This window comes from Anser brachyrhynchus (genome assembly GCF_964034855.1).
Source record: "Anser brachyrhynchus genome assembly, chromosome: 6".
Classification (NCBI taxonomy): Eukaryota; Metazoa; Chordata; class Aves; order Anseriformes; family Anatidae; genus Anser; species Anser brachyrhynchus.
In genome coordinates, this window is record NC_137700.1 from 32,090,431 (window position 1) to 32,101,544 (window position 11,114).

General features: G+C 44.8%; 1 protein-coding gene across 9 annotated transcripts in view; it reads left to right on the forward strand.

Annotated features, from left to right (window-relative positions):
• NEURL1 (neuralized E3 ubiquitin protein ligase 1) overlaps positions 1 to 11,114 on the forward strand; it is a 159,484-nt gene that overhangs the window by 135,820 nt on the left and 12,550 nt on the right. For all 9 annotated transcript variants that reach the window (XM_080597802.1, XM_080597805.1, XM_080597808.1 and 6 more), the window contains one exon: positions 10,916 to 11,062. In XM_080597802.1, coding sequence (XP_080453928.1) covers positions 10,916 to 11,062 — 147 coding nt within the window. The remainder of the gene's footprint in view (positions 1 to 10,915; positions 11,063 to 11,114) is intronic.

Here is an 11,114-nt window from a genome sequence, read left to right on the forward strand (position 1 = left end):
ATGTGGAAAGCAACAACACCACCCTTGAATCTAGAGAAGGTTTATTTTTGATTTGGGGAACCAAATCAAGGAAGGCTCATGGTATTTCACTGAGTAATACAGTTCACAACCTGAGATTAGTTATTTGATCCTGATTCAGAGAAGGACAAAGCTCAGGGCTCTCCTGGCTAGTGGCTTTACCGTGGAAGCTGATGTTTGCTGCCAGCAGCTGTTCCATGGTATTGGTACAGCATTTCCTAATCTAAATATCAGGGGAGACCATCTCTACCCAGGCTGATGGTCTTACAGCACTCTATAGGAGAGCAGGGCAGTGTGAGGTTGGTTTGATAGTAAAGAATTCTGACTTTTGTTCCAGTCTTATCAGCCTGGCATCTTATGCTGGCAATGTGTTTGCTTCAGGAGAGGTAAAAAAGCAGAAAATGAAGATGATGTTGGAATTTTTTTTTTTTTTTGCCTTCCTACCACAAGGAAAATAAATGAAACCCAAGCACCGCTATAGCATGATGAGAGACTACAGACATCTTCAAAGGGAGGTGGAAGGATGTCAATGTTATTGCAAAGAAAAGGTTAGAAGGCAACTTTACTGCATGGAGGGAAGATAAATGAAAGAGGAAGGTGCATTAATGTAGCAGATACTAGCATAAGAATATCAAGCTGCTGGCAAATGAAGGGACACATTTAAATTAGACATAAGTGTGGGTAATTAGCTACAGGAACGAGCTATTGAGGGAGGCAATAGATCTTTTTGTCAGTATTGGAAGCATTTCTAAATATTTTATATGTAGAGTGCTGGTCTTGATTCAGAAATTCTGTGGGTTATGTATGTAGGACAACCAAATTGAAACCCAGATCATCAGGCATGTAGAAATGAAACAGAGTTTGCACATCCTTCAGGAATTCTGTTAGTTCTGGTTTGGGTTATTTGTTTTGTTTTGTTTTGTTTTGTTTTGTTTTCAGGCATTGTTCCTGTACAGTAGACAAAAACAGCCTATTAAAGTTTATTTACTGTTTTCAGCTTTTGCTGGTAAGCGTTTGGACTCTCACACAGTTTAAGCAACAGCTTTGAAAGACTGAAACGAGCCAGTCTGGATACATTGGTCTGGTTTTGGTGGTGTAATTCATTTATGAATTTAAATTGATCGACCCCATAAGGGTTTAAAATGTATGACTCATGTCTGGAGGAGCTATCACAGCAACAAGTTTATATATTTAGTATTTGGGGAGCCAAATGGTTGGGGAGATTCTTTCATTTTCTTGTGTCTCAGAGTGAATCACCAGAATGTAAAACATCATCCTTCTCCTTTATATTTTTGCATGTGTCTGTGTGTGCGGTTTCCTTTGTGAATTTCATCCTTTCCAGTAATATTGAAGTCTTCTTTTGAGCAATGACATAATATGTTCCATCAGCAGTTGTACTGATGAAGTTGAGTTGCCAGCTTATCTGTGTCCTGTCCGCATATGCACTTCAATAACTCCAGCCCCTCTGCAACAGCTGCTCAATTTTGCAGCTCCCTGGATGTGTCCTCATGCTGACCAAGAGCCTGCATTTGGTGTGGGTACGTGTATTCACATCCATGCTCTGTAAATGCAGAGCGTGCATGGGCTAAGCTCTCCTGCCTCCTTTACAGTGTGCATTGAGCTGGAGCGCCGCCTTAGGCACCCACTGCAAGATATTTAGAAATCAATTGTTGCTGAGGTTTCCATCCTCCTTTCAGACTTTGCTGAACTTTGTCAATGGGCTCAGAGCAGGGAAGGGGCAGGGGGCAAGGGCTGACCGGGACAGAACAACTGTGAATCCTTGGGTCCTTGGGATTTCCTGCAGCAGCAGTCAGCAAAATGGGAATAAGGGGCTTAAGGAGGACACTGTGAAAGCACATGAAAAATGAGGGAAGAGAGTTAATAATCGGTGCCTCTTCAGAAGAAGTCCTCTTGTATTAATAGATGCCTCTTTATAAACCTTCCTCTTGTATGTGGTTTTATCTTTACAAGTGAAGTACATATTGCTAATGTTAAGTTGTAAGACCTACACAGGAGCATTACATTGTCCAGAAATTCTGGGCTTGATTCTAGCCCTGCATAGCTCTCTCCATTCATGTCCTGTTTTCCATTTAATGCTTTGAAGGAGAATTAGCACAAAGGGAAACTGTATTGTGAGAGTGGACAAGGTGCTTACAACTTGTCTCTTGGAAAACAGCATGGTCATGGAGAGTTGGATGCAGTCAGATGCTTGTCTCTTGGGGTCAGCGTCAGCAGTGTCAGAATTAGTACCTGCTTGTGGCTTGTGCCATCCAGCTGAAGATCTTGTCACATGTGACACACGGACCCACTCCTGCCGTGGGTAAGTCAGCGAGCATTAGCCCGTGTGCTGAGCTATCAGCCAGCATCTGGGCAGAGGCTGGGTAAAGCAAACAGACCCCCTCCAAGTGACAGCCCCGGGGCATGCGAATGTCTCGCCCCCTCTACACTTCCCTCCGTAAGAGTAAAAGTGATTATCATGACTAGGATAATAAACCATCCCTGGATGCAATGAGATGTTCATAAAAAGTGATGTATAGATATCCCTTATCTCATAACGTCTTTGCCTGCCTACGGTGAATATACAGGATAGGGGATCAGGTACAGGTCTCTTTGAATTACAGCTCATCTGTCAGGAGATAAAATCTGCCTAGTCTTTGAACCAGCACTGTCAAATGTTAGTTATTGTGGCTACTGAGAGAGTGACATAGCAGACTAAACTCTTGCTTTTCCTTCTTTGTCAAACCCCTTTTCATCCAGTAGCGTGTCCCATAGAAATCAGAGCAGTGCTGGCCAAGAAAAGTGGAAGTATTTATCTCCTGTATGTATCTGCCACCCTATTTATACACGTCCCTCCAGGCAGAGCATAGTGCTGGAGCAGCTGGGTTAGGCAGCAGTTTTCCCTGTGCTCACAGAACCACATTTGCTGTAGTCTCCCAACTACCCTGAGTCTAAGGGCCTTTTTGAGATGGAGCTGGAAAAGGCATGGTTTATGAACAGGAGCCTTTTTGGTCAGAGTAATTAATACCTGTGCTCTTTTAGAGGGCTTTTTATTTTCTTAAACAAGATGAAAGCTCCAATTCTCGTTCTTCATACATTTCAGCTACTTAATCCAGGCTCAGTTTTGACCTCCTGTTGATCCAAGCATTTGTCTGGGTGCTTTGTTGGTCTAGAAAGTGAGATGGAGCCCCCTTCGAGGCTCTTCCACTTCGGCTCAGCTAGATGCTTGTCGCACGGTGTCCATGCCCGCAGGACTTTTCAGGATGAAGTGCTGATTAACCACTGAACTTCACCCTTTGGGTCAGGAGGGACACCAGCTGGCCTGTAAGTTTGCCATGTGCTCTTTGGCTTCAGACAGCATTTTGGGCTGTAGCGTCTGGAGCTTTCATTTCTCCTGCTTAACTGCACAGCAAATAATGGATGTGCTGGTGCCCTGCTGCCCTTCTGGACACAGCAGACAGCAATACTCTAGAGAAACTGTAAAGCACACTCCTCTGATCCACAAGAAAGTCTGAACTGTTGTTCTACGTGTGATTTGTTATCTAACTTCTGCTTCCCGACACCGTGGTTAAGTCTGACACCCATCTGCAAACATAAGCCTTCTGGTTTTGCATGCAGAATCTGCCAGGCTGCTTTTTGACCTTTTTCTGGACATTTCTGTAGCACAAAGCAAAATTCCTTGTGTTTTCACGGCCTTGCAAAGGACAAAATGTAGCATTGTTCCGTTCAGAAATGCAGTATTGTTCTGTTCAGAATTAAAATCACCCAGGAAATGTTGAATGCAAACTCCCCATGGATCATCAACTGATGTCAGTCACCTGAGAGGTAGAGATGAACTGCAGTACAGAGCCCGGGCTCTGAGAGCATGGTTGGCCACAAACAGTGAGCCCAAGGGGAAGGAAGCTCTGGCTTCTGGTCAATGCTGTATTGTTCCCATCACCGTGGGAACATAACAACTGGCTGCGTAAATACATGTGTTTTATAGCATTCAGAAGTGATGGATATGATTACATCCTTCCCTAGCATTATTGTTGATCTTTAACTACCATGTGCCCATGCAGCTACAGGTGCTTTGTTCCTTTGTTTTACTATGATGTATTCAAAAGTCCCTCTTGTGCAAGACCTGGGTGGCCCCATGGGACAGAATAGCTCTCCTGCAGCCTTGACTGGAGGCAAGAAAATGTGATAATATGCATAAATTTACATGGCTACCCTTTGGAACAGAGAGCGTGCTGAGGGAACAGCTGTTATTTTAGCACCGAGACAAGCTCGCTAAAATCGTGGTTGGTATTTGCAGCTCTCTCTACAGCTGATGGAGCATTTGCATTAGTGAAAGCCAGTTACTGAAATATAATGTAGAAGAATTTAGGCCTTGCAAAGCTTGTCTTTATAAGGCCCACCTTTTTGTGGATGTACCACTGAAGGAATACCAAGATTTCTGGTATCGGTGTCAAGTGAGAGATCTGTCTGGCGAATATCAAGAGAAACCTTGTCTCACTTTCTGAGAGAAGACAGGGGAAAGAACCCAGGAGATCTCAGTACACTGTGTCCTGCCACGAGATTGCAAGGTCAAGGGAAGGCCCATTAGTGTACAGTTCCAGGTTCCTGACTGCATCTTCAGTATTGGCTTTTGCTCTTGTAATATGCAAAACAGCTGTGTAATTCCAGCAAAGTCTGCATTCTGTAATAAATATAGGTATGTATCTACTCATTTTTTTCCTGTAATGGAAGGGTGAACAGAGGAAAAAAATGAAGTGGGAAAGCTCCACGCAGGCTACATCCAGGAGCAGAAAACTATGAGACTTTTCATTAAAAAATAGTAAGGACTGAAAATGAGGTCCTACAAGAGTCTTGCATATGGTTATTTACCACAGGTTGTCATGTACTAGGGGTCACTATAAGGCCAAAGATCCGTAGCAGGTAAGATTAAGTGAAGATATGACACTTTACAGGGTTACATTGCTCTAGTATCCAGTCTCTGTAACCTCTCAGCTCGCTCACCGCGTAGGAGCGCGTGTGTTATGGGACAGACCTCCACAGTCAGCTGTTTACATGAGCTCAGTACCCACAGATTTTTGTGCCAGATTTTTCAAAGAGCCTTGATTCCATCGAGATAACAAAATCAATGGCCCTGATACATGCACGGTGTTAAACGTGAGAACATATATTGAATAGATTTTGAGATAGGGAAATTATTTTAGCTGACAGGCTTAAAAATCTGGTTCCCAACAAATAGAAATCAAATTGAGAGTTTTGTAAGACAGCTAAATGAATGGGACTGTCAGGTGCTCACTGGACTAAAATGTATGGGAAGTGCATGGTTCTCTTGTGCACCTTTAAAAGTGCCAATTGAAAGCTGCAGCCAGATTTCAGCATCTGATCTAGTCATTTACACGGCGTGCTGGAAGCTCTGGAACCTGTGGATGCATGGAACAACATTGAAAATCTGTGATTACTATTGGTAATTATCTGGTCTTTATTAGCTGTTGTATTTATGCAACAGATGTGTTAAAACAAGAAAGGGAGATCAACATATGTGCAAGTAAGTATGTTGTGTAAGACTTTATCTTTCTTAGAAGCTATGGCAGGATGCTCCCCTATTTTTTCTTTCAGGTACAATGTTTACTTAGGGTCCTGGCATAGTCCTTGTGATGGGTATGGGTGGGGAAGGCCCGTTAAAGTTGGACAGCAGTGGTCATTTACCGACAGCATCCCGTGAGCCAGGAAAAGCGAAGTTTAAGTTGGGTGAGTTCAAAGGCTAGCCCTGGAGTGCAGGCAGTGGGTGTACATTATTTTTATAATATTTGTGAAATAGTCATTAACAGCCTAGACAAGTAATGCAATTAGCAGGAAGTGAATGAACCACCTGAGATGGTGCTTGCCATAGGCCTCCGGTATTGCCAGAAACCCTTCTGGGGGCAGAAGTCATACTATTCATTCCTGTCAGTAGCCAGCAAACCCTGGGTTTGGCCGGTTGGTTTGCTTCTTTCTTCCCTGAAAGCAAAGTCTCCAGGCTATGCAATACTGCATTTCCACTTCAAAGCAGCAGAGATTTTCAGCCCGTGGAGCCTGGTGTCTGCAAGAATTCCATGGGTACAGTCCCAGTGCTCCAAAAGAAACATTGTGCTTGCAGGCCTTCTGGGTTAGGATCTGAAAAAGTGCAGTGGGACCATATAATGTTGAATTTAATTATGAGGGGGAAAGGAATAAGAGAGGAAGACAGAGATTCAGTAAAATGGGTAGTCTTTTGTCTCCTTATGATCACGAACACTTCTCCCCATCTGAGACAGCATGAGAAATACTGTGTTCAAATCCCCCAAAATTGCTGGGCACCTTTCACTGACTGATAGATGTTTTTCATAACAGGATGGAGTTCAGCCCGTTGTCATTGTATGAGTCCCATGAATGGCCTTGCCTTTCTATCTCTTCCCTCAGGAACAGATACCAGATGAAGAAATATGTTATGAACACCTTGAAATGGCACTCATTCATTCTTCCGAAGACAGCAGTAATAAGGAAGCAACCTACGCTTTGGTGTTACTGTTCTGTTCTCACCATCTCAGCTGGAGTTGGAGTCTGGGAGTCTGCATGTGCTGCTTGCTAGCAGTGGGTTGGGAGAGCTGCTGAACAGATTCGTGGCAGCTACTGCCTGCTCCAGGTCACAGAAATGCCCTGGGTATTTACTTGCAGCGTAGCAAATGTCCCTGAGCACGTTCAGAAGGAGAATACAGACAGCACATTGCTACTACCCACCTGGTTTTGCTGTTGTGGTTGTTTTCTGATATTCTCTCTGGGGCCTACACAGTAATAACTACTATTCTTAGAACTTTGTTATGAGAAAGAAATGTACAAATAATATTGTTATAAATGAGAGAGTTAAGGGGGGGAATGTTAATTGGCAAATTTCATGTATTTTTAGGGAATGTTGCCATTGTATCTGTCCTGTTTGCCAACTTAAAAACTTCGGTGGCACAGCTTTCCCTAGACAGCTGCCATTAAGAGATGAGCAAAAAGATATATTTTTAAAAGCCGGGACAGCTCCAGGGGGTATCCCCAGAGAGCGGAATGCAATGTTCTGGGAAACCACCCTGTTCACCACAACAGACAAAGACAGCCAACAGCATCTCCGAGGGCCACAGCTGCTGCATTTTAGTCGGTTTTAAGACCTTCTATAAAAGGGCAGTTATGGATACAGATAACCACTCTCACAAAAATCGTAAATGCTGGATGGTATCCCAAGAGTTGACCTACCTCACCTTACTTTTCTTTAAGCACTCCAATGCTGGAGATGCCGTGATCTCTCTAGGAAGTCTGATTGCTTTACAGTGCTTCACTGTCTATATAATGTCCAACCCAAATGCCTTAACATTCAGCTTATGCCTTAGGAATGCCAGGATTTCTTGTCTTAAGCAGAACTTTCACGGAGAACAGATTGTTTCTTCCCTCATTTTAGCAGCCTGTGAAAGCTGTTATCATCTTGAAATCATAGAATCATACAACATTTTAGCTCACATGGGACCCCTGGGAATTATCTTCTCCAACCTCCTGCTCATAAGCAGGGCTAAGTGCCAAGTGAGCACAAGACCATGACCAGTTGAGTTTTGAGTGTTTCCAGGGACAGAGATACCACAGTGCCTTCAGGCCCCGGCTCCAGAGCTTAACCACCCTCGTATGACCCTGGATTGGTGTAACCTTTCCGTAACAGGATGGCATTGCTGATTTATGGCTATCTGGTGGCCTCCAGCGATCCCCAGGCCTTTTTCTTTAAGACAGCTGTATTTCTCATTGAATGGTCCAGTGCCCTGGCCTGTATTTTCATAGCTGATTATCTCTGCTTAAGTGTTATAGTTCTCATTTCATCCTATTGAATGCCTTCCCTTTTCTTTCTGACTCCAGGTCTGGTTTGGCAAGACCATTTTGAGTTAAAAACCACTAGCATACTAGCAGCCATTCCCCACATGAGGCTGTCTGCACACTCCATGTTCGTACTCTCTTCTACTGAAAATATAATACTCTCTTTCCTTTTGTGGGTGGACATACAGGTTCACTTATTTACACCTCTCCCACAGTGATGACACAGAATTGCAGAGAAAGAGTCAAACTACATTGAATTTTCCTAATGTTAGTGCTGCAAAGATAAAACACCAAATGGAATCGATTCAAAATCTGCTTAAAGGTGATCCTGGTGTGTTCAGCACGTTTGAGATCAAGCATGAGGCAAGTTAGCAGCATAGACAAGTTATCTGGGAGCTTTACAGAGAGGTAGAATGCTTTTAAATAAATATCTAAAAAGATTTAGATATATATATTTTTTTTTAAATCATGGATTGAAAGCTAGCTTTTGGTAGGAGCTCTGTGCACACAGTGAGCGTGTTTGGCCTTGAGCACATGTATCTGGTTTTAGTTAAGCCAGGCTGGCCACACTCATTCCACCCTGCACATGATCTCATTCCGTGCTCCTTGTCATGGTGTCTGCACACCATCCAGCAATATATTAGCAGCGTGAGTAACTTGTCTTATGTTGATTATCCTGTCACCAAGGGAGAAGCGTGTCTTGTCTGGTAGGGAACTCAGATTGTTCTAAACAAAGCGCTATACTTACGCTGGAGAAAAGTCAAAAACTGTGCCTTGCATTAGGAGAAAGAGCTGGGAAGGGGTGTGCTGGCCCTCGGGCCTTGGGCAGGGCCATGCTGGGATGCAGCCCTGCCACTCAGCCGGAGCAGACTGCAGATCCTGCACTGACGAACTCTCCTTGCGCTGCAGAAAGGCCGTTTGCACTGGTGCCAGCAGGCTTCGTCAGTTCATATCTGTGACACTTGGGGCACCTCCAAATTCCCCTGTCAGCCCAGGAAAAAGTGCTCTTAATAGGCTTTATTTTGCATTTAATGAGATGACCAGGTTGGTGTTGGAGATGCAACATGCTGTGTGTCAGCTGAATGGAAGAAATGTCTCTGGGCTGCAGGGAGAAGAGGGAAGGCTTGAAAAACTTGTTCAGCTGTTCAGCCTTCGCGTTTGTTCTGTGTGCAGTGAGTGAGCTGAAATCTGTGCCCCTGCTGGGCCTGTTTACAGCATGTGTTACCCACAGGGCAAGTTTTCTGCTACGGTCATCTGTCAGATTGGAGGAGAGGAGACATTGCTAGTGGCTGTCATTAGAGGCTGCATCATTTTGCATATTTACTGAGCCAAGCTTCAGCCTCAGTTCCCATCCCTGCGAAAAAGGAGGTGCTTATCTGCAGCATCTCAAGTGTGAGGGTCACAAAGCCTTTTACAAAGGTTAATTCTCCTTCAGATTGTGCCTGTGAGCAAAGTGCTCCTGATTTGAAGAACGGTGAAACTGGGGGACTGAAGGCTGAAGCACGTTGTTTATTCTCCTGTATGCAGACCTCAGAACAGAGTTTAACCCAACCGTTTTCCCTGCTGACCTCCTGGTCCCTGTGCCACACTTGAACTACTCGGTCTTGGTGCGCTGCAAAGGCCAGGAGGATCTGGCATCTGCTGCTGCTGTGCTTTTGCTTTTTTGCACAATCCAGAGCTGACACTTGGGAGTCCCCGCTTCCTGGATTTGGTCCTCACTGGCTCGCTAGTCACCCTGCAAATAGGAACAGAAGGACCCATTCTACAGAAGGAAAAACAGGGTTTTTCTGGCCTCCAACTGCTGCTTTTTCTCTGGAGAGTAACTCCCGACCCATCAAGGACACTGCAGCTCCAAGCCCTCCGTGTCTCTGGGCTCCTTATAAGGCCACACGGAGAAGCCGTGGTGTTTTAGAGCTGATTTGGAGTTACCCCAGCTTCTCAGCTGGCAGGGAGAAACTTTAAAACTGCAGACAAAACTCGTTCTTGCCACCAAGAAACCATATCTCGGTTCGTGCATGTGTGTGCTGCTGTCTCACCACTGTGTTATTGAAGCGCAGGCTGTATCGTTAACAATGAATCTCTTACAAAAACCTTTGCAGCAGCCAGAATTTTAAGCATTCCCATTTCTTTTTTTTCCTTCTGGAAAGGATTTTAAGATGCTTGTTATTCTAACAGCAGAAGAAGGGAGGATGCAGAGCAGGCTGGGGGGCAGAGCTGGCTTCTCTGGCAAACAGCACACTAACCCAGAGCTGATGGTGAGCACTGAGAGCAAGAGGCAGCAGAGCTGGGGACACATAGAGAAGATGTCAAGGAGCTCTGCATACTTGAGCCATCACATTCGGACGTACAGGGATAAAACATTGCTGATTTGAGGGGGATGTCCTTGCTCATCCCAGATTCAAATGCATTTGGGTTGCTTCTCTCTTGGCTGGCCCGAAGTGATTTCTACCCACATTTCTGTCCTCACCTGCTATCCCCTCTTCTGACAGAGGCCACCCTAGAAAAGAGGCAGGGCAGTTAACAGATCTGTTTTCCTGATCAGCAAACCCTCACGTTTGTGTTTAGGAAGTCCTTGGGTGACTTAGCATGAATTTATCAGAGCCTGGGATGTATTTTACTCTGGGTTAGCATAAAGTGCTTTGACAAGGTGATATGTTCTTGTGCTGGAGCCTAGCCCACCCTGCTCAGGCTTTGTCCTCTACTGGCTACAAGCCCATCACTGGATATAGTGCTGAGGGTGCATATGAGCATGAGACCGTATGGAAAATAACTGCAGTTAATGATCTGAGACACATTAAAGGGCAGAAGCAAAGGGTTATGATGGCTAAAGGAACAGCAGCTAATTTCAGGGGCTGTGGGACTTCTGGGCCAGCTGCTAGCATTTGAAAAGGTGTGTGAATTTTTTTCTTATCTCTTCCCTAGATTTCAAGCTGATAAGACATGAGTCCTGATAAGCATCGAGAGCTGCACCCCCAGCCACACATCCTCAGGCCTTGTCAGACCCGGTCTTTAAAAGTAATTGTTGGTTTCTTTTCTCACGGTGCAGGTTCCACTATATTAGCCGAGCGTCTGGGGCCATCCACACCAAGCTCACCCACGTCAACACCCAATTCCCCGACCATCCTCTGCAGTGGTGTCTCTGACCCCATACTGTCGACATGTGGCTCTGGCCCATTCTGCAGCTCTATCAGTGGTAAGTGTGGTAAGATTTCTCTGTCCTCCTTTCCTCTGCCTCCCCTTGCCTG